Here is a 25,260-nt window from a genome sequence, read left to right as displayed (position 1 = left end):
TATATGTATATATGAAGCTTGTGAGATCAGCTTTCTGTCGGACAGAAGACATTATTACATACAAGTCTCAACAGTGATATGTCAATCCCAAACATATCACTTGACTTGTGGTGGTTTTAAGTTTATCAATTTACTATAAAGTTTTGTCTCACTTCATGCTTGTATGAACACTTTATAATCACTTTAAATAAACTTACGGATTTCCTTTTATTAGACTTTATTTAGTGCTTAAAAGGGATTGCCTTTATATAGTTATAAAACATATATCTCATTAAACAAATGATATAAAGAACAATTCATTTACATTAAGTTTGTATCCTAGAACAATTGTCTATAGGACACTAAACCCCAACACATTCCTGCGGCTTCCCTCTGGTACATCATGAAATAGCCTTCGGTTTAACGGCGGGTTATTGCCGAGCTCTAGATTAACAACTGTCGAATCCACGGGTTGAGAGAGAAAAAATGATGATTCACGGCGAGCATTATGTCCCACATAGGCGTTTTGCCATTGTGATGGGGTCGGTCTTGGCGGTTGACGACGATTCAGTGGGTTAACAGTTCCTGTGGTGGGTCCGCCTACATCTTGGTTTAATAGATAGGCTCTTAGTCGACCTTCCATAATGGGTCCATGTTCTCTCCCTATTGTACCTGCACAAATGTCCCAAAAGGATTCCGGAGACATGTCCCTTTCATCATGGATGGTTGGTGCATTGGGATCAACGCGACCAACGTTTGTAGTAGGATTAATTGATGGTGGTATGGGTGGTATTGTAGTTCCTGTTGAGGGGTTAGACCCTCCACTTGTCATGTTTGGGTTGTGAACTGAGTCCTTTTCTGGTTAGGACCTCCACACTCACCGCACCAATTGATAACAGGTGATGAACTTCCGACCGGATTCCTTCCCAGTGGGGGACGTCGTTGGGTTCGACGGGGGGAAGCTCCGATGCCAAAGTCAGAATTGGAATAGTGAATAAACTGTATTGACAAGAGAAGGGTTTAGAGCGAGAATGTGAGTGTGTACCTCAATAGCTTGTGATGCAAGCTATTTATAGTCATGTGATCGTAACTCCCAGTAACCCGAAAGTCTCCATTAATGCCTCATTAATGGCGGTTACGGATCTCCTTTAAGTGTGACCGTTAGCTCATTAACGGACCATTAATTGCCTTTATTGGGAATCAGCTCAACCGTTCGACGGGCGGATCGAGGCATGATGGCGGGTCTCCCGTATGTTTGACTACGGATGACGTGTGGTGGAATCTAGGTGATTCGCCATGCGGATGTCTTGCTTGATATGACATTGCTCTCCGGGTTGTCCGAATACGCAGTCGTTTGGTCAATTGCCCTTTTGGTCCCGCAAATTGTATCTGGTTGTTATCAAAGTTATAGAATGAGATGAAATTCTAAAACATTAAATTACTGTAATTTAAATAATAACAAAACATACTTACATACTTATATCTACCATAATAATAATACATAAAAAAATAATTTATTTATCATCATTAAAAAATATAACAATAACTTAAGCATTATCACTAAAAATGATAATAAATAAAACTATAATAATGATGATCAATAGTAAAATTAATTAAATTATATTATATAAATCCGCATAGCCTCTTCTACTATTATATAAAAAACATGAATCTCCTAACACATATTTATTATTGTTATTATTATTTTTTTTTCTTTTTTGGAAAACATAAGATTAACTCTAGTTGGTATAAATTGTTTGTTACTTTAAAAAAAATTGGTTGTAAGCAATCATTAGAGAACTTGTTAATAATATTGGTTCGTTACCAAATTCATTTACAAACTATTATTATAGTTGAGGAATGTAAAACAAACTACCACTTATCTACCGTATAACGCAATGTTATCAAACTCGGATCGGACCGGTCGGTCGGACCGGTTTGACCAAAAACCGGCAGAAGATCCGGTCCGAGCTTCATTGGGTTAATGAACCTTCAAAAACCCGGTGTGAACCGGAATTAAACCGGAAATCGGCAATCCACCCGGAAACCGGTGTGACTCCGGGTCAATTGAAAAGAAACTTTGCTGCAGCGGTTCTCACCACTTATTTTGGCAATTTTGTGGCCATGTATTGAAGCTGTATTTATAGCGCCATCTTGAATGGCTTTTTTCCAATACTTCCGATGTGGGACAGTTTTATTTTATGGAAATCACAACTTTAACGTTGGCCATACTCTTTTTTTTTTTCCTTTTGTTATAGAAAGATCAAAACTTTACCATCAATATATTATTATTATTATTAAAATAATTATATCCATGTAGTGCAGAAGTATATTATTATTATAACCTAGATCATATACAATTTATACATGCTATGTTAATGTTTGGATTATATAATTTATAAAAATAATTTTAATATATATATTTAATATATATATATTATTTATTTATTATGTTATCCGGTCCGACCAATCCGAGTCATCCGATCTGACCAAGTGACCCTTGACCCAGTTATAAATCCGGTTTGATGTCCGGTCCGATTTTGATAACATTGGTATAACGTATGCGAGGTGTCAATTGGGTTGCATTTGCTGTCTCGAATTCCAAAAGGTGGAAATCTACGACAATCTAGTATTTGTGTCCTTTTATTTTTTTATGCTTTTAACTCCAAAAATAAATAAAACACTATGATATTTTATTAAAAATAAGAACGGTAATGTTTTTTTTTCAAACATTTTCTCTTATTCAAAAGAACAACTCTACCTTCAAAGGAATAGCTCTAAATTTCCATTTGTTCATTGTTGGCAAATAATGAAAAATGAATCTAAATGATTGGCTTTTAAAGAAATACACAATGTTGAATATTCTTTGAAGAGAACGAAGCTTTCCGCTTCGGGATAATACAATTCAGTAAGTGAAAGTGACAACAATGTACAATCGTTTCCTTAACGTTCAATAGGTCAGAAGGCAGTTAAGAAAGCGTCAAAAGGGGAAAAACGAGTGGATATTCTCAAAATATAGATGAGAAATTCTACAAAGAATACACTTGCAAAAAGTTAAAACATCCAAAAATTTAGTGTAACAAGAGATAAGATTTTTTCGTAATCAGGAAAAACAAATTAAGCAAAAAGATTTTGAAATTCTCGACAAAAATATTTCGGAAATGGATGCAGAGCAACTGTTACAACAAAAAAAAAATTACACATACATCCGGTCGAAGTATGTTTTTCTTTAATCATGTTATTTAATTAGATTTGTAATGTCATACTTATATATATATATATATATATATATATATATATATATATTTTTTTTTTTGTATGTTATGTATTTAAATGAAGTTTTTTTTTTTTTGGTTAAACCATCCGGTACTCCGAACCACATTGGGCCGACTAATCCGGATTCGGGGCGGGTCCAAGGATTACGGTATTTAAACCCCTCCCAATCGCCGTTGTGGGGGATCGATCCTGAGACCTCCCTACCAAGCGCAGCCCCATGCTACCACTGCGCCAACCAACGATTGGTATTTAAATGAAGCTTTTTAAATCCTAAATGAAGGTCTTTTTGGATTTTATTTAATTTTTAATTTGATCATGTTACATTAATAATTATTAATTACTTAATCACTTAACAATTTTAATTCAAATAATATTTATTATTTAATTATTAAATTTTATGAAAATAATAATAAATATTAGATTAATTATTTTGTTGAATAAATATTTTTTATAAAATTTATAATAAGTATTGAATTGCTTTAAAAAATACTAATAAATACTGAATTAATTATTATGATATAGCGTTTTATAATAAATGGACACTAATGAAATTAGGGCTAATTACAAATCTAGCCCAATTGAAAGGGTCCATTTACATATCTAACCTACCTTGCTTCAATCTCACCAAATTAGATACTTTCATCCACTTTGGACAAGAATACCCTTATTTCAATTCATCTTCTTCCTTAAACTCTCAACGTCTTCTTCATAATCTCAAACCGATGAAAAGATGGTTTTTATAGAGAGAAGAGATTATGTTTCGTTCAATCTTTGAGAATTAGTGTCTGCAGAAAAGGATTGAGATGGAAAGTTAAAAAAATGAGAAAGAAAAAAAATCTAATAATTAAACTGTTGCGGTGTCGCATTTGTGACGAATTCGTCACAAATGCGACAAGAGCTATCGCATCTGCGACAACAGCTGTCGCATTAGCGACGAAATGCGACAAGCAGCTGTTGCATTTCGTCACAAATGCGACAGCTGCTTGTCGCAGTTCGTCGCTAATGCGACAATTGTTGTCGCATTTCTGACAAAATGCGACAAATTCGTCACAAATGCGACAGTAATGGAGAAAAATGAATAAAATTGAAACGATACTGTTACAGATGAAGAAAGAGACAAGACCAGCGAGAAAAATAGACGTATAAGCTAAAAACATACCATTTCTACGGGAAATTAAATATTATACTTCAATAATCTCAATAATAGCTAACGATTGGTATCATAAATTGAAAAAGATGAACGGAAGAAGAAGTTGAAACGAAGAAGAAAAAGAAGAAGGAGAAGAAGGAGGAGAAGAAGAAGAAGAAGAAGAAGAAGAAGAAGAAGAAGAAGAAGCGTGAGCAGTCGATCTAAAAGAACTAAGGGTAATTTTGTCCAAAATGGATAAAAGTGTCTAATTTGGTGAGATTGAAGCAAAGTGGGTTAGATATGTAAATGGACCCTTTCAATTGGGCTAGATTTGTAATTAGCCCATGAAATTAAAAGAAGAAAGGAATTATAATGATATACTACTTATTTATAGTTGTTATTTAGGTATAAGTTAAGACTATTTTGATCATAAAAGCCAAAACACAATCAAATAGACTTCACACTCACCCCTAGACTACTAAATTACACTTTAATGCAGCTAACCGAAACCAGGAGAAAAAGAAAAGTAACAAAACGCGTCTCCTTCTCCGTATCTTCGCGTCAGCTGCCTTCTAACTTCACTCCCCACTCCGGCTATTACACTTCTCTCCTTTTGTATCTTTTTGTAATTTTCTATTTCTTTCTTGTTCAACAATCCACGCCCTAAAAAGAAAAAAAGAAAAATCTCTTTGATTCTAAGTTTATCCCTTTTGCCCTTTCGCTTATCGCTCCAAAATCCACCAATCCACTCTAATCTAATTATGTAGTTTTTCCCCTCGTTCGATTCGATTAAAACATCTCCGTATCTAATTTATATTAAAATATTCATTGGCTTTTTCGATTTTTTCATCTCTTTGAGTGTGTCGTTCGATTAGTTGATTTATTGGAGGGTTTCAGTTCACTGATCGATGAAGGTGACTTCGGAAAATTCGCGTCTGGGCGGGGATGTTGGGGATGATAAGTGGCCGCCTGGGTTTCGATTCCATCCTACTGATGAGGAGCTGGTGCTGTATTATTTGAAGAGGAAAATCTGTAAGAAGCGCCTCAGACTTGATATAGTCAGGGTGCTTGATGTCTACAAATGGGATCCTGAAGAATTACCTGGTAAATATGCATCCATGTTTTCCTTTATTTACTTTTTACACAATTTCGGTCTTTATTGTTTTTGTACGTTGACTTGCATTTTTTGTTTTTGTTGGGGGTGTTCGTTTGCTTTTCTTCATTGCTGTTTGTAGCTTTTTCTGTTTGATTTTGCTTTTATTTAATACTAATAGATCGTAGGATATGATTCCTCCCCTTCCCCTTCATTTGGTATGCACAGCTGAATATTGGGTGCATTGACCTTGTTTATGGGTAAGACTATTTTGTCCAGTTTTTGATTTTACATAGAAAATTGATCCTTGTTAGTCTATGTTTAAAAAAAGAATATTGTGCTTCCTTTTGCTTTAATTTGTCTTGTATAAGGTGATTCAATTCTACTACTATATTTGGGTGATGCTATTATTATGTTAATGAGTAATTATGTTGAGTTGGCTTATTTGTAGAAACAAATATTGTTGACTTTGTGAGTTGATTTTATGTGATAGAGTTTTGATACATATGCATTCTTTTAGAATGTTTGCTTGTATAGAATTGGATAACAATTATTGTTTGATTTGTTTCTTTATTGTATGTGATGAACTGAGACATCTGCTTCTGGTTGATACAGATTCTTTTTGGAATGTGCACTTATGTAGAATTGATAATTATGACAGAATGACTATTTGTTGTGTAATATTGTTTTGGATTCACTTCAATGTCATGATCGGTATTTGGTATATTGTCTTCGATGATCCTATTGATTTTCCAATATTTGCAGTAATTCTGTTACTAACAAATGATAATGACTTTCAGGGCAATCCATACTGAAGACTGGAGATAGGCAATATTTCTTTTTCTGTCCAAGGGATAGGAAGTATCCAAATGGAGGACGGTCTAATAGGGCGACTAGACATGGGTATTGGAAAGCGACGGGTAAGGATCGGAACATAACATGCAATTCTCGGACTGTAGGAATAAAGAAGACCCTAGTTTTCTATGCTGGCCGAGCTCCCAATGGTATAAGAACTGATTGGGTGATGCATGAATACACTCTAGATGAAGAGGAGCTCAAGAGATGCTTAAATGCACAGGTATGCATCTTGTTCTGGATTTAATATAATATCTGCTCATTAACAGCAATTATCTTACTAATTCGCTCTGTGTTTTATGTGGCAGGATTATTATGCCCTTTGCAAGGTCTACAAGAAAAGTGGACCGGGTCCTAAGAATGGTGAGCAATATGGAGCACCTTTCAAGGAAGAAGAATGGGCGGATGATGAATGTGCTGGTGTCGTTAACTCTGTTGCTCCTGTTAAGCAGCAGAATGTAGTTGCACCACCTGCTGATAACACAAAGGCTATTGCCCAAGTGGAGTTACCATTAACTGATCTTGAGGAATTCATGAAACAAATGACCGGTGCAAATCCATTTGACCTGCCAGAAATCACTGATTATGCCAATGGATTGCCTCAGGTCAGTTGCATATGGATGGTATTTTGTCAATATTCTTCATTTTTATCTGTTGTCAAAATTGAATCCTGTATTGAAATTTGAGAACTAATTTGCTTGGCTTCTTCTATTTTCCTTTATTCAATTGACTTAAAGTTTCTTTTTGGTTTGTGTTATGCTTAACAGGTTGCTAGTGAAGGAGAAACCCAAAGTACATTGCTGGATCCCTCCTGCAGAGAAGTTATCTATACTGAAACGGTCTCAATTTTGCCCACAAGTGACCAGCAGAGTGAGAAGGTCAGCTTGGACTTCTATCAGTCGGCTACCTCGAAAATGCAACTTCATGATGCAGCTGAAGTTACATCAGCTCCTAATAGCATCAGAGCACCGCTGATATGCGAAGATGATTTTCTAGAAATTGATGATCTCATTGGTCCTGAACCTACTTTTTCCAACCCTGAGAAACCTGTAAAGGACTTGGGGCTTGATGATTTTGATGGACTAACTGAGTTTGATCTTTACCATGATGCTGATTTCTTTTGGAATGATATGGGGCCTGTTGGGCAGGAAACAGTCTCACATGTGAGTTCAGTTGGTTCCGAGTTGCAGTCCCATTCGTTGTCTAATCAGGTTGACTACCAGTTGCAACCTCATTCAAATTTAAATCAGGTGGACTGTCAGTTGCAGTCACATTCTGCTGTAAATGGCATGCACTACTTGCAGCCTCATTTGACAGTAAACGGCGTGGACTACATGCAGTCACCAACATTTGGTGCAGATCAGCTATGGGATCCTTACCAGAGAAGTGATGTCTTTGCTGGTACTGAATCACTTCAAGAAACTCTTACTGAAGCAACTCCAGGTATAAATGACTTTGAACTTCAGTGTCAAAGCATTCCTTCTCATTTTTCATTTGGTGTGCCTTTCACTAAGTTACATCTTTGTTCTCGGTGAAGTTGCTGTCATGGTAGCCTCGCCATACAGAGCTCTTGATGAAATGGGCTGGCGTACTCAAGGCTAAGCCCTGTGTGAAAGTGGGACTTTCAGCCAAATCCAAGAGCTCTTTTACTACTTTCCTTTTCTGTTTTTTTTTTTTTTTTATATTAAACAAAACGATATCTGGCCATTTCTGGTCATGTTCAGGTGTAATGCGTGAGTCGACCAATAACCAAAATCAAAGCGGCGAGGAGGATGCTGGTTCTGCAGGTTGGCTCTCTTCTACCTTATGGGCCTTTGTAGAGTCAATTCCTACTACTCCTGCATCTGCTTCAGAGAATCCGTTGGTGAATAAGGCGTTTGAGCGAATGTCTAGTTTCAGCCGGATCAGAATGAATGTGAAGAAGATTAATATCAACTGTGATAATCTGAATGCGCCGAATGTTGCTGCAAATGCAAGGAAGGGCAGTGGAAGTAGGGGTTTGTTTTTGCTATCTATTTTTGGAGCGTTATGCGCTCTTTTATGGGTTTTGGTAGGAACAGTAAGAGTAGTAGGAAGAAGCAACTCATTCTCTTCCTAAAGTTAGATAAATTTAAGAGAATTTATCTGGGGCATTAGGGGAAAGATATTGGAGTCTATGATTGTTTAGTTTGTATGTATTCCAATTTTCAAATGAATGTTTGGTAGTTAGGGGGAAAAAGTGCCTCAGAACAGCCGGAGGCGGCTAACTTATATTTTTTTTTTATATATAAAGTAAATAGTCTGACTAAATTACTTTCTAGTTACTGAAAATGAGTATGAATGTACAGCTACATTTCTTGTCTCAAAATGGTTAGATTCTCGAAATTAAGATTGTAAATTTAAGGTGTAATATAGCTTTTTCATTGTCATACCTTGGCAAACCAGCAATCTGAAGACTAAATGTTATTTAATTAGCCTAAAATGTTGGACACTATTTACCATTTTGCTTTAAAAGAATCTATGGTGTATCAGTCAATTTGGTTTGGAGTTTAATGTGTTATACAATGTCAAATTTAAATTTTTTATGTCATAATAATATTATTAGTGTTATAGTTCAGGAGTTAAAATGCAATTTACCTTAGTTTCCATACATAAGAAAAAAAAAATACTTCTAACATCATCATAAAAACACTCCAATCTCGAGTGAAAGAATCTATACATAAAACTTAAAAATTTAAAACAAGCAAAAATATTTACTACATTTTATCAATCTCGTTTACCCTCAAACCAAATAAGATGTAAATCTTATATTTCTACATCTAGGGGTGTTCATGGATCAATCCAATAGTTATTGGATAAAAAAACCTAACCAATCCAATTAAGGAATGAATTCATGGATTGGTTGTAAATAACCAATCCAATCCATAAAAACTCTATAAAATTGGATTGGATTGGTTTTGGTTTGGATTGGTTATTAACCACCAATCCATAAATTAATTTCACCAAACACATTACATATTATTTTAATTAGGTTAAGTAATTTAATTTATTTATTTTCAATCAATATCAAATCTGATTTTTTAATATCTTCAATTTTAATTTTATTATATTTAATTTTTCATATTTTTTTCTTCCTAATATTGTAAATTTTGCTCCTGGATCGTTTACTTTTTTTTCTTATAAATTAATGTAAAGTATTCTTGTAAAGTGATTCAAATTAAATATCAATAATTGTGTTTAAATATCAAATTAGATATTTAATTAATCTATTAATTACCATAAAATTAAATATCATGTTAATTAAATACGAAAAACATAAAATATTTCAATAGCTAAATAGCTAATCATTCACTAATTAAATATCGGGTAAATTACACTCATGGCCACTGAACTTTACTCATTTTCACGGTATAACCATTTAGCTTTAGAGTTGTTTAGAATGATATTTACTATAAAACCACACTTTTTATTTTCCAAAATCGTCATGTAAGTAGCTTTCCTCTCCTAACCAAACAATGTTTAAATAGTCTCAAAACGAATTTTTTGAAGAATTAAAGTTTATTAGATTATTATTAATCCTTCGAATTTTTTTATTTTGAGGTATTGATTGAAGTTTAATGGCCATAATGTAAAAAAATATAAAGTTGAGTGACTTTTATGTTATGTTTTAAAGTTTAGGGGCCACATTGTGAAAATGAGCAAAGTTAAGTAGCCTAGGGGTGTGCATCGGTACGGTTTAAACCGCATACCGAACCTAACTGATTGAATTCGGTTTTTCAGTTCGGTTTTTTAACAATTCGGTTCGATATCGATTTTAATTTTAAGTCTATTTCGATATTCGGTTCGGTTCGGTCGGTTTGACAAAAAGTGTACAAAAAACCGAACCGACCTAATTACATATATTTTACATTCTTTTATATATATACACGCATATATTTGATTTTACAAGTTTAATTTTTTTTATTATTGTTGAGATAAGAACCCAATATATATATATTTTTTGAAAGTATTTCAACTTTTGTTGTTGTTGAGGTAAATTTAATGAGAAAATATAGTAATTTTTATTTTTTATTTTTAACTTAATCCGGTTTGTTCGGTTTAAACCGAACTGAACCGCATATTTTTGTTCGGTTTTACCTATTATTCGGTTCGGTGTCGGTGTGAATTATTTTGATCATTTCGGTATTCGATTTTTTTGGTTCGGTTCGATTCGGTTTTACACCGATACACACCCCTAAAGTGGCCATAGGTGTAATTTACCCATTAAACATCGAGTAACTAAATAAATACAAAATAAAAAATTATTTTGAATTCCATGACTTTACGTAGTATTGTTTTGGTCCTTTTAGTTTGAGCTTAGCTTGATCCGTAATTGTTAGAAAAAAAGTTTTAGATGCATTTTAAAAATATTGGGCTTTTTTAGTTTGGATTGGTTAATTAACCGGTTAAATTATTTTATCCATGTGAAATTTTTCTATTGGTTTGGTTATAACTATCTAATATAATAAATAAACCAATAAACTAGATATTTGGGTGTTGGATTGAGTTGGATTGGGTTGGATCTTTGGATTGGTTAGAATTTTGAACACCCAACATCTATATGTAGAAGGAACAAAAGGAACTTCATCGATGCTTCTCTCTTGACTATCCTTATATAGAAGCTGGAAAAAAAAATTGATATTTTGATACATAAGAGCAACTCTACTGCAAGTCATTTAGTTGTAACTTTTCATTAATTGGTTACAAACTACCAGTAGGGTGCTTATTATAAGGTGGGGAGTTTGCCCATAGGCAAACTCAACCCTAAGCATTGGCAAGCTATGCCAAGGCTTCGGCATGAGTTGGCAAATGAGACATATCGACGTATGCTGATATAAGAGGCGGAATTGGTATAAGAAACATTATAGGGGATAGAGACTACCCTGACGTATGGATCTCCGCCACCCCTTGGGTCAGTAGTCAGTACTGGCTTAAGTGATCCACCATAGTCTACTAGAGACTAGGAGAGTCAGGCATACGTCCTTCGTGAAGGGAGGCGAATGTCTCCATAGAGTGGAAACTCTATGGACATTGTGGCGGACGGAGCCCACAGTGCGAGCCCATCATACGACGATGTTGCCCCACAGGGAGACCCTCCGGGACGAAATACCGATAGAGACATTGATGGGACCCTTCGGTAGGAGTTGGCTGGCCGAGACTTGGAGAAAGTCGAGGCGCCACACTAGGTTTGCTTGACCTAGAATTGCCCCCGTGACACTTATCACCAAATTTGGTATGTTACCAAGTTTGGTAACAACCTTTTATCTGCAAAGAATGGTGAGAAAAAGTACGGAGAGTTAAGAGAGTGAGAGGCACGGAGGTGCTAGATGAGGCGCGTCTGATGCCTCACAAAGACAACTTTTGCTTTTTGAAAATTTACATATTCAGTCCATATATTTTAATTAAACTATTTTTTTATCTTATAAAATTTTGAAATAACAACCTATTCTAATGGTATGTTATTTTAGTTTCTAACTTTGCCAATGTGACACCTAAAAAGTTACAAGGTTGTAACTTAGCATTATGGATGCTATAATATGTCCATTTAATTATTGTCTCTGTTTTATCATCATTTTGCGCTTTTTGTATTCTTGATTTCTCTTTATTGTCTCTCTCTACATTTGAAATCTATTGTTCAATGTGAAGTCTTTGAAATGAAATTTTATGTTAGGAGATTAGGACCACCTTATGTGAATTAATTGAACAATTGAAAAAAAAGAAAATAAATACGTGGTTCGGCTTCAGCCAATTCGTACATCCATTAGAGAATAGAAACTTTTATTCTTGGAGCAACCAAAAAACAACTTACAAGAGAAATTTATCAAACCTCACAAATCCAAGAATTTTTCTAGTAATTCTATGACCAAAGTATTTACTACACTCTATTTTTCTTTACGCTTAATAATGATGGAAATCAAAGATTACTTGCCTATTTATAGGTCTTAATGGATTAAAGGAAACATAAAACTCATTTGTATGCCCAACTATTCCAAAGCATGTTTTACCAAAATAGCGTACTTTCCCACACTATTCAAAAATCAAGCTTTCTCCTACTATTAAAAAAATCAAGTTTTCTAATACTATTAAAAAAACGTATGATTTCCCACACATAACTAATTAATCATGAATTAATAGTTAATATTAACAATATCCTCCTTAACTATTAATTCCAGATTGCTTCTCCTTTTCTCATGTCCTTTAGGGCCACAAGTACCATGCTCTAACTCCTATCAAGTTGTTACACAACTCAAACTTGGTAGATGCTACAAGTTTAGTGAACATGTCGGATTCTCAAAAGTATGAATCTTTTTACCAAAATTTTCCCCTCACTCACAACTTCTCGAATAAAATGATTTTGTATGTCAATATGCTTTGTTCTTTCCTGAAACATTTGATTTTTTTGTCAAACGTATATCGCTTTCTCATCACAATTAACATATACAACCTCTTGATCTGTTGCAAGTTCACCAAGCAAAATTTTTAGCCATATTACTTCTTTAATGGCTTCAAACAATGCCATTTACTCTACCTTTATTATTGATAATGCAAGTGTAGGCTGCAGAAAGGCCTTCCAACCGATAGTTGTATCACCAAAGGTGAAGACATAACTTGTCAATAATCTCTTCTTGTTTAAAGCTCCAGCATAGCCAACATAGTAGCAGCTAACCAAAACAATAAAAAATCTACCATATTCAAGGAAATATTAAGAAGTTTCACGCAAGTACCTCAATATCCATTTCACCGCTTACCAACGAGCTTTTTCAGAACATGACATATACTGGCTAACCAAATTAACTACTTGAGCCAGATCAGGATGAGTACACACTATATCATACATCATGTTATTGATTGCGTTACAGTAAGAGACATATGCCATGTACTTCTTCTCTTTTTTAGATTGCGATGACATCGAAGTAGAAAGCTTGAAATGAGTTACCAATGGAGTAGATACTGATTTTGCATTCCTTATGCCAAATTTTCCTCCATGGCCATAGGTCGGGGGTCTGCCACTTGTGTTTCCTCCTAGGGTTGATTTGCCAACATGAACCTTATGCGTTCGGCGGTAGGCTGTCCCAAATCTCGTGCAACAGACTCTACAATTTGTTCAAGGAATGATGGTGGTGAGAATTCATGTGCTGGTTGTACTGTTACATCTTCTAGGAGGGTATTGAGCCCTATGAAAGTTGTATTATTTCTAGTAGAGAGTGGAACAGAGGTTCCTCCAGTAAAGGGTGGTACAGAGGTCCTTCTAGTGGAACGTTTGGCCCTTCCGATGTCATTTTGTGTTCGTGGTGTAAATTCTATTAACTTAGAATTCCACGATCACTGCACCAATCGATATCTCGTAGAATTTCCTTCACTGGAATGCTTCCCTATGAGGCGCCGTTGGGTTCAACCGGGACACTCCAATGCTTAAGTTAGTAATAATTCTAGAGAGTAAATAGTAAGCACAAAGTAGGTTTTGGTAAGTGTACTTAGAATACCTCGTGGTGGGGGTATTTATACTGATTCCCATGACCATCGAAGCAGTTCCTCATTCAATGCCCTTTAAAGCAGTTTAATGCTACATTCTTTATGTCTGACCGTTAGTGCTTTTAAGGAAGCATTCAATGCTATTAATGACAGCTGTTTCCTTGATAACGACTTGGTGACACTATGGGCGGATCTACCTTGGATGGCGTGTCCATGTTTGCCTGGCGGATGTGGGTCCTTAATAGCGAATGGTATTTATGAGGCGTATCCACGTGGCAAGATCTTTATGGCGTATGGCTTCTGACTTGACCAGGCGGATCTTCTCTAGTGGCGAAGCATTTCTTTACCAATTGATCATTCCTTTTATGGATATTTATGGTTATGCTCCATGGATAATATCTGGATGTTATCAGACAATAAACAAAAATTAAACTTGCACAATCAAATATATGTGTATATGTATATAATAATGTATAATATGTGTAATTCGGTGCGATTTGGTTTTTTTATATTTTTTATCAAAACGAATCGAATCGAACACCGAAATACACCTAAAAATAAAACCTATATCAAACTGAAGTGTGAACAAACCCGAAACCAAAAAAACTGAATTTGATTGGTTCAGTTTGGTATGCGGTTTAAACCGAACCGATGCACACTCCCCTAAGTATGCATGTAGACCAGTATGTATTGTTTTTTAATAGTTGTATGTTTTCTATTGGCCTTTCTCATAATTATTATTTATTTATTTTTTTTTGAGGGAAAAAACCTTTATTCAACCACTAGGAGTAACATCCTGAATGAGGATGCCCTCAATGAATACATGAATGAATAAATGAATGAAAGAATTAGCGTAGAAACGAGCATGTCGTGCTAATGCATGAGCCGTCTCGTTTGCTAACCTTGAAACATGAACCACCGAGATAACTATTATTTCTCGAAATGAAAAAACCACTTATTGTGGCCCATTAACTCTCTCTTAATAATAAGAAGAGAGAAATATATTTCTCCATCAAAACACATATTACAGAAACTTGTACTTCTTTTTATTTTATCATTTTTATGGAAAACCCACTACTTCTTCAAAAGAAAAAAAAAAATGTTAAAATATCTCCATCTCAAAAGCAATTGCAGCAAAAATTAAAAGAGAAGAGATGTAAACTCTTAAAACTACTAGCTATTCCTAACTCTCTTAAACTCGAATAGTTAATTAATCCAACTCCAAAATTATAAGAAAATTTAATTCAAGTCGATATATTTCATATAAGAGAAGATAATCCTTTGTTATAAACCATCCATGTTTGAAAATTTCAGAAAGTTTTACAGGAAGAAACTATTCAATTTTCAATTGCATCGCCTCTTTGTATAATTTTAGGAAGTTAATTTAATTATTGGGAAAATTATAAATCTGGATCAAATGAGAAGCCCATTTACATATTAAACCCATTTACTAATTCTACTACATATCTAGACTGATTTTGTATGACTTTCCAAAAATACCCCCAATATTTACGCGGAGCTCGCCCCATCCCGTCTGACTTCGCATATTCACCCATATGCGAAGCCTGCGAAGTTAATGTTTTGATTTACTTAATGAATTTAGTTCGCATATGCGAAGCCTGCGAAGCTGAAGTTTGTTTTGCTTGATGAATTTAGTTCGCATATGCGAATGCTGGATATGATTTGAAGCTAATACGCGAAGTGGTATATAACAAAAATTGGCAAACAACAACAGATTCGAACATTAAAATCATAACATTATCAAAATTTACAACAAGATTGCCACAATAACAACATTCAAATCATAACATTATCAAAATTTACAACAAGATTGCCACAATGAACTCTACTAACTAATCATTTCAAAGTGAAACTAACTAATCCGGTACCAAGATTACGCATCCGCTTCAAAATTGGCACCAGATTAAGTTAGGTCCACTTTGAAGATTGGCACCATGGGATGGACGTGTCCCATGGTGCACCCCGAGATTGACACAACCTCTCCTAACGAATCATTTCAGGAGTGAATGTGTCAATCTTGGGGAAGTTCATCCCTATACAGGAAGGAAAATCATCTTCCCTGCAGCCCAGTACGCCGCCTTCCAGAAAGGGATGTTACGTATTCAACCATCTACAGAAAAAATTAACCGTGTTAGTTATGAAAAAGGACGATTTTGGCTTCGCGAAATGAAAATTAGCGAAGCATGCGAATGTAAATGTGCAGGGGAAGAGGTGATTTTATTTCGCATATCGATTTTTTCGCGAAGTCTGCGAGGTCTGAAATGTGACTATCTACGTCGCATATCGATGCTTTCGCGAAGTCTGCGAGGTCTGAAACGTGAGGATCTATTCGCAGACTTCGCGAACTAATAGATTCGCAAGGTAGATCCATACGTTTCAGACTCTTTCTCTTCGCAGAACGTCGCGAAATCATCAATACACGAAGTAGATCATCACTTTTCAGGCTCGTTCTCTTCGCAAAGCTTAGCGAAACCATCGATTGCGAAGTGAATTCATGAAAAAACGCAGAAATAAAAACAGATACTTACATTTTTCGCCCCTTTCACCCCCAAAAGCGACAATAACAATATGATAACATGGAAAGAACGAAGGAAATAACGTAGAAAAACCATTTCTTTGATGGTAACAAGAAGAAAGAAACCAAGCAACGAACAGGAAGATGAAAAACCATGGCTTCGTTTTCTAGGGTTCGGAAGTTGCAGAATCAAGAGATGAAAAGAGGAAAACGAGAAATTCATTGTGATTTTGACGAAATGGTGCAGATTTCGTGCAATTTAAAGGAAGAAAGGAAGATCAAAAGTCTTGAAATCATTAATGTAGGAGCAACTTTTCGCATAACCAAGGAGATAGGGGGGAGCGGTGATTCGCGGAGATAGGGGGGAAGTGGGAAGGTCAGAGGTATTTTTGGAAAGTCACACAAAATCAGTCTAGATATGTAGTAGAATTAGTAAATGGGTTTAATATGTAAATGGGCTTCCCATTTGACCCAGATTTGTAATTTTCCCTTAATTATTTTGCAATTTTTAATAATTTTTATTACTTAAAAATAAAAAAACTAAGTAAAAAATGGGTTTGAGAATTGAGCACCTTTTAATTTGTTGTTATCTTGGAATTGTTTGTATGGATGGTTCACTTTTTTAAATTTAAATAGTAAGTTAAAAGTCTTAAACGGTAAGAAAATATCCGATCTCAAATTTAAACGAGTTAAAAGTTTTGAACATGGAGAGAATATCTAATAACCTGGGCAGATAAAAAATAAGGATTGCCCATAGGTTGAAGGAGAGGAGAAAAACTGATACAGATCGATTTTATCTGAAATCGTGACGTGTTAGTATTAATCGTAAACTAACAAAGATGTTCTTCTCTAGCTAAACTAGAAGGAGTGAATCCCAAGTTTCATGGACAAAATCCATAGGAATATGAAATCCCCATTATTGAAGGTGAAAACCTTAACAACCTTCTTGAAGAAGTTTAATATTTGATTGATAAAAAGTTAAACAATTACAATGAAAGAGATGAATTTATATCATCTAAAACCTAAATGCTAAATTACATAAAAGGGTAAAGAGCATAGCTAATCAAAAAAATAATAATATAGGGGTAAATTGGGTTAAATAATAAGGGGTGGCATGTGTGTAAATATAGGAGTGGTAGAGTTGTAATTAGGGAGTGACAAATGTGTGAATAAGGAGTGGCAGGATTGTAAATAAGGAGGAGCTGGAGTAAGGAACAAGTTCCTAAAAAGTGAAAGTACGCGGGACGTGCCCAAATCTACGCGGGACGTGGATTGGCTGATGAGCCATTCTCTGGATCAGTAGCCATTTTACGCGAGACGTGCCCAGATCTACGCGGGGCGTGGATTGGCTGATGAGCCCTTCTATGGATCAGTAGCCATTTTACGCGGGACGTGCCCAGATCTACGCGGGGCGTGGATTGGCTGATGAACTCTCCTCCGGGTCACCTTCCTTCACGCGGAGCGTACTTTTGTCCACGCGGAGCGTGTCTGATCTATTGGTGTGTTGTGTGGCACTGTTTTGGCCTCCTTACTCGCTTGTTGCTCGTGCTTGGGTCTTCCTCCAACTTCCTCGTCCGGACCCGATCCTAGGGAAAGATGCCCCGCATCATACACTCTCTCTTAAAAAGAACTTGACCCCAAGTTGCTTGCCACATATTGATGAGACGTGTTCGTTGTGAATGAACCCAAGCCCTCAAATCGAACCAAAGTGTTGTTCGAGATGAGTTCAAGGAGTCCACTCCACATATTGTCAGATTCACCTTCTCCTCACGAGCTTTTCCCCATATCTCGACAAGTGCCTCACCCCGGACTTCATTTTCCGTGGTACTCATCTCCCAATCTCCACCAATCTCGGATGCTCTACCAACATCGAATGGTATGTCTTGGCGAAGCTTGTCAAACCACTTCCCCATAACTGCTTGGGTGATCTTCCAACGTCCCTCATTTGGTTGCACGAACCACCCATGGACCCTCTTGATCTCCCCATCACGAACTTGAGGAATCAACACAATCTTCTTCCGCTCTTGGCCTACCTCGAATTGAATTCCCCGACGACACGTATCAACCCAATTAGAATCAATCTCACAAATATTCTTCAAAACCCCAACATGATCTTGAGTTGAATATGGCCGGACCTCAATGTACCTCACGCCATCAACCCGGATGCTAGGCTCAACCTCCACTCGCTCATAGCCAACCTCAAGTGACATGTCCTCACGCCATATATCAACCCAAATTGGAGCGATCCCTTGAGTACTCTTCACAACCCAAACATGATTTTGACTTGAATATGCCCGGACTTTGCTATCACTCATTCCGCTAACCCGGCTACGATGCTCAATCTCTCCTTGCCCATGGCCCACATCAAACGGAATATCCCTGCGACACTTGTCAACCCACAACATAGTGAACCCAAGCACACATATAGTAGCTCTTCCCTCACCTTGGGTTAACAATCCCGGAACTTCAAGACTTGCCACTTTACTAACTTGGCCATTACTCCCCAAGTCTTGAATTTCTCCTACCTCCTCAACATCTTTCGGGTGGCTATCCCCATTCATCAAAGACTTCATAAACCTCACTCTCTTCATCACAAGATCGCTTCTGATTGACTTCTCATAAGTAGACCTGTCCATGGGCCGGGCTGGGCCGGGCTCGGGCCGGGCCAGTCGGGTTTTTAAGTAAAAATGCTCAGCCCAAGCCCAGCCCAGCCCACAATTAATTTAGGCGGGCTCGGGCCGGGCTGGGCTCGGGCTTAAAAATCAAATCCCGAGCCCAACCCATATAAGCCCACCTAAATATATATATATATATAATTGTTAATTATAAAAAAATAAATATTATACTTAAAATAAATATTTAATATATAAATATATATTTATTAATTAATATTAATAAGCGGACCGGGCTGGGCCGGCCCGTGTTATTTTTATTAATCCCAAGCCTGCCCAAAAAATAGGCGGGCTTTGGCGGGCCTGGGTCGGGCTGGGCCGATGAACAATTTTTATTGTCCAAGCCCGGTCCAAGGGACACGGGCCTGGGCGGGCCGGGCGGGTACCCGGGCCCGTGGACAGGTCTACTCATAAGGTTGGTGCTTCCTCAACAAGCACACCACATACCCACACTCATTCATGTCAACAAAGCACAACATAGTGAGTTCCGAATTTACCAAGTCTTGACCTCATTCCATCCTCTCTAGATTCCACGGGAATCCATTCCCCCTCAACAAACAATCCCCAAAGCCCACAACAAGATCAACCCTCATGGTCCCATCATAGGAAATGTTCTCCCTCAACATAAAGTTCACATCCCTCACAACAAGCTTGCCTCTCATAGGCTTATCATAGAGAAGGCTCTCACTCAACATAGAGTCTACATTCCTCGCAACGAGATTATCTCTCATGGGCTCATCATAGGGAATGTTCTCCCTCAACACGAAGCTCACACTCTTCACAACAAGATCACTTCTCATGGGCTCATTATAGGAAAGATCCTCCCTCAACATGAAACTCTCATTCCTCATGACAAGATCACTCCTCATGGGCTCATCATAGGAAAGATCCTCCCTCAACATAAAACTCCCATTCCTCATGACAAGATCATCCCTCATGGGCTCCTCATAGGAAAGATTCTCCCTCAACATACACAACCAAGCTTCCAACACATGTATTTCAATAAAGCACAAAAGAATAAGTTCAGATTTTACCCAATGAGTGACTCGATTCTTTTGCATGTGGCATGTGCTAGGCATCTCGGTGCTATCAATAGGCTTCATAGAGCAACCTTCCTCCTCCTCTCTAGAGCTCAACTCACCATATGTAGGGCTAGGTGCACTATCTCCCGGATCCCATGCTATGTCTCGTGGTAGTTTCCTCAAAGGTGGAAGCCCTTTAGATGGCTCATTGAAAAACACATGCTTGTCACCCTCGGACATCGGCTCGACTTCCTCACTTCCAACTTTGCTCTTTCCCTTCTCAATCACATTCTCTTCCTTAGTTTTAGCTTCATTAAGAGAAAGGTTAGGTATACCATCCACCAAACCCAAGTCTTTGTGAACCGACATTTCTTCCGTGCCACCAAGGCATCCATTCTCACTCAACTCCCAAGTTGGATAAGCTCTCAAGGTGGTCTTCCTCCTCTCAACCTCATTCTCCTCTTTGGATTTGACTTCATTAGGAGAGTGGCTAGCTAATTCCTCCATGGAACCCAAGTCAAGATGATTTAATGTCTCAACCGTTCCACTAATGCACCCATTCACATTCAACTCCCGAGTTGGATAATCTTCCAAAGTGGTCTCCATTTTCTTACTAGGAGAACTCTTCAAAGGTGTAAGGACATATCGGATTCCGCCTTTGCGTATGGTGTAGGTGTTGCTTCTTCCCGCATGTGAGGCATCACAATCAAATTGACATGGCCTACCAAGTAGCACATCACAAGCACCCATCTCCACAACATCACACATAGCTTCATCCCCATAAGCTCCAATAGTGAAAGGAACATTACACCAATGAGTAACTTGAAGCTTTTCCACCTCGTTGACCCAACCAAGGCGGTAAGGTCTAGGATGTGGCTCGGGAACTAACCCAAACTTTCTCATGGCGAACCGACTAATGATATTCACTTGGCTTCCTCCGTCGATCACCATCTCACACTTCTTCCCAAGAACTAAGCATCGAGTTCTAAATAATCGATGACGTTGGCTAGGCTCCTCTTCACTAGGCATTGGCACCCTAGTCACCAAATACACATTATGCTCATTGCCATCATCATCAACTTCATAAGTGTCTTCATCTTGGCTCCACTCAACACCTCTTGACTCATCCTCATCTTGGAACCGATTTTCTTCACCAACATAAGCATCTTCATTTCGGCCCCATTCTATATTTTTCGCCTCATAGTCATCTCGGAACCGTCCTTCATCATGCTCATAAGTGTCTTCGTTATAGGACCGGTCAACATCCTCCAACTCATCATCACAATGAAATCTACACTCATCATCTTCATACGGACCCCCGTGTCGATCCCACTCAACACACCAATGCTCACTCTCATCATAGTAGACCCCATCTCCGTCTTCCTCATAAGCGGTCCCACATTGGTCCCACTCAATGCGTCGACGTTCATTCTCCCCATGGTAAACTCTACCATCTTCATCATAATCAAACTCATATGCACTATGACAACGTTCACCATCTTCACATATTTCACCTTCGGAAGCGTGCTCTCTCTCTTCAACCTCATCCTCGAATTCGCCTTCATAATAATCACACTCCTCATGTCTTACTAGCTCATTCTCGAATTGGTTCTCCTCTTCATCAATCTCCTCTTCTTCATGGTTATAGTCAAATTCATTTCCATCTTCATCCACGATCCGTCTTTTCCCACGACCTCTCGTTTCCTCACACTTCTCCCCATAGTTCAAGCCGGCTAACCCATTTGAATAGCTACCCGACCCAACCAACATGTTACAACCAACTATAGTTGAACCACCAACATCTCTCCCATCTCCATAGTCATCAACCTCCACATATAAGTTAATTTCATCATGTTCCTCAAAGAGATTAATAAGCCCAAAGTCACTCTCCCCTTCCTCTAGATTAATGCCTTCACTTTCCTCAAACTTACAAATAAGATTATGCTTAAGAGGCATTTTATCAAACACGTGGGGAGCATCCCTTGCAACATGGGTTTTCCCAACATCCTCACCTACAAGAACCCCTTCCTCTTCATCCACATAGGAATCCACATTCTCATTCACAACATCATTATCAAATAACCCACAATGAGAATCTAAATCCACTTCAACACTAGAAACAACACCACAAACATCCAATTTCTTCCTAGCAATAGAACTATCCATAACTTCAATATAAGAAATTGGAAGTTTAGGATTTACCTCTTCAATGTGTAAAGGAGAGAAGATAGGTGATGGACCTTCAAGAGGAACTTCCACGACGGGTTGGGAATCATTTCGGTCTCCTTGTTTGCGACTCTCCAAAGGTGCCACAAACTCCCTCGTTAGCTTGTTCAATACCCGAAATTCCTCCTTCCAACTCTCATGATACCTCGTCACCATGGCTTTGAGGTTCTCCAACCCCTTGTTGAAGGTTTCTTCATAGCTTGGAGATAAATTTGGTTGAACCATAGTCGAAAGAAGTCTCCGTTCAAGGAAAACGACCGGCTCTGATACCAACTGATACAGATCGGTTTTATCTGAAATCGTGACGTGTTAGTTTTAATCGTAAACTAACAAAGATGTTCTTCTCTAGCTAAACTAGAAGGAGTGAATCCCAAGTTTCATGGACTAAATCCATATGAATATGAAATCCCCATTGTTGAAGGTGAAAACCTTAACAAGCTTCTTGAAGAAGTTTAATATTTGATTGATAAAAAGTTAAACAATTACAATGAAAGAGATGAATTTATATCATCTAAAACCTAAATGCTAAATTACATAAAAGGGTAAAGAGCATAGCTAATCAAAAAAATAATAATATAGGGGTAAATTGGGTTAAATAATAAGGGGTGGCATGGGTGTAAATATAGGAGTGGTAGAGTTGTAATTAGGGAGTGGCAAAAGTGTGAATAAGGAGTGACAGCATTGTAAATAAGGAGGAGCTGGAGTAAGGAACAAGATCCTGAAAAGTGAAAGTACGCGGGACGTGCCCAAATCTACGCGGGACGTGGATTGGCTGATGAGTCCTTCTCTGGATCAGTAGCCATTTTACGCGGGACGTGCCCAGATCTATGCGGGGTGCGGATTGGCTGATGAGCCCTTCTATGGATCAGTAGCCATTTTACGTGGGACGTGTCCAGATCTACGCGGGACGTGGATTGGCTGATGAACTCTCCTCCGGGTCACCTTCTTTCACGCGGAGCGTACTTTTGTCCACGCGGAGCGTGTCTGATCTGTTGGTGTGTTGTGTGGCACTGTTTTGGCCTCCTTACTCGCTTGTTGCTCGTGCTTGGGTCTTCCTCCAACTTCCTCATCCGGACCCGATCCTAGGATAAGATGCCCCGCATCAAAAACTATGTTTTTTATTACTTAATTTCAATATCAATCCGTTCAATAATTTATTATTATTTATTATAATTATTTTTATTATTATTATTTATTAGAACTATTATTATTTTTATAAATTTTTTATTTTAATTGTTGCTATTTCAGTACAGTTTTATTTGAGTCATAAAAACCGAGCCAATAAAGATTCAAGGCAATAAAAAGAAAAAAAAAATACTGCCCAACCTCCTCATCTTCTTCTCTTCTCTTTCTGATCTTCTTCTCTTCTCTTTTCCCCCCTTTTCTCAAAGCCCCTTCATCTATCAAATACACAATTTTTTTTATTTTGTGAATTTACTTTGAAGAGGAAGAGGGAAGTTTGTCTTCCTTCTTCCGCCTCCCGCTCGTTCTTTATTATTCTTTCGTTTATACCTTTTTGGAATTTAGCACGAGCGGAAACGACTTATCTTGTTCGTGGATCAATGGATCTACGTGGTTGCAACAAAAGAAAGAATTTACATCCGAATATTCAAAATGACTTAAATGATGATGAGTGGATTGCATATGCTTTTCTACGGATTTGGATTTATGAGAAGTATATTTTTTCTTGTTTTTTTATGTTTTTAATACCTTTTATGGTTATTTCTGCTCTTTGTAGTCGTTTTAGTGCCTTTATAGATCTTGTAAGGTTTTTATTCCTTATGTTTATTTGCTGTACTTGTTTGTTCATTTATGAAAGATACAACTATTTCATAAAAATAAAATAAAAATAAAAGGAGTTTTAGGCCATGTTCTTTATCACTTAATTTCAGTAACAATCAGTTCAGTTCAGTTCAATTCAGTTCAGTTCAATTCAATTCAATTCAGTTCAGTTCAGTTCAGTTCAATTCAGTTCAGTTCAGTTCAGTTCAGCATTCAGTTTCAGCATTCAGTTTCAGCATCCAGTTTCAGCATTCAGTTTCAGCATTTAGTAATTTATCATTATTTATTATATTATAATTATTATAATTATTATTTATCTATAATTTATCATTATTTATTATTATTATTATATATTATTATTATTATTATTTATACTTTATCATTATCTATAAATTAGATAAAAGTTAAGAAATGATAGTTTATTAAAGTAGATATCGTTTAATAAAAAAATTAAAACTAAAGTATGCATCCATATTTAAAAATTAGGAATTGCATCCATATTATGAATTATTTCTAAAATTTACCGAATTTATCAATGTTAGGAATAAAATTGCACCATTTTAGACGTTAGGGGTAAAATTACTCCTGACCCAAAACGTTATGTTTGCACTTTAACCCTTAATTAGAATAAAAAGTTAAGAGTTTATATTCATATGAAAATTTGTATTTAATTTCATAGGCTTTAAATTATATGTAAATTTGTGTTTGTATGTAATTTGTATTTTTAATTTAAATTAGACTCATTTTTATTTAATTTCATAGGCTTTTATCGAGCCAAGATTTTATCAACCCGAGCTTTTATTTGATATTCAATTTAGTTTTATCTTTAATAATATATTTATTTATTATTGATATTATTAAATTTATTAGAACCATTATTATTATTATAAGTTTATTAATGTCCAATATTATCATTAAAATTATTTTAAAATCTAATATCATCATTATTGTTAAGTTCGGTAACATTCAGTTAAGTTCAGTAGCATTCAGTTAAGTTCAGTAGCATTCAGTTAAATTCAGTTCAGTATTTAGTAGCATTCAGTTCAGTTCCGTTCAGTTTTTTTCAGTGATAAAGAACAGAGCCTTACTTAGAGCACTGTGTTGTTTTCTAATAGATGTATGTACAGTATAATTTCTGCTTGAGCTTAATAAAATATTTATTGGTCAGATCTTTATAAACAAATAAAAAAACTCCTCGG

The 25,260-nt window shown here is 36.6% G+C and overlaps 1 protein-coding gene across 1 annotated transcript; it reads left to right on the top strand.

Annotated features, from left to right (window-relative positions):
* The first annotated feature begins 4,936 nt into the window (after window positions 1-4,936).
* Window positions 4,937-8,777, top strand: LOC136235441 (NAC domain-containing protein 17-like). Its single transcript, XM_066025112.1, has 5 exons — window positions 4,937-5,488; window positions 6,278-6,555; window positions 6,641-6,937; window positions 7,100-7,775; window positions 8,057-8,777. The coding sequence occupies exons 1-5, from the start codon at window positions 5,293-5,295 to the stop codon at window positions 8,428-8,430; spliced, it is 1,821 nt and encodes a 606-aa protein (XP_065881184.1). The 5' UTR covers window positions 4,937-5,292; the 3' UTR covers window positions 8,431-8,777.
* Window positions 8,778-25,260: the final 16,483 nt, after the last annotated feature.

This window comes from Euphorbia lathyris, chromosome 7, assembly GCF_963576675.1.
Source record: "Euphorbia lathyris chromosome 7, ddEupLath1.1, whole genome shotgun sequence".
NCBI lineage: Eukaryota > Viridiplantae > Streptophyta > Magnoliopsida > Malpighiales > Euphorbiaceae > Euphorbia > Euphorbia lathyris.
Note: the sequence above shows the minus strand (reverse complement) of the source record. Positions and strands in the feature narration are given on the sequence as shown.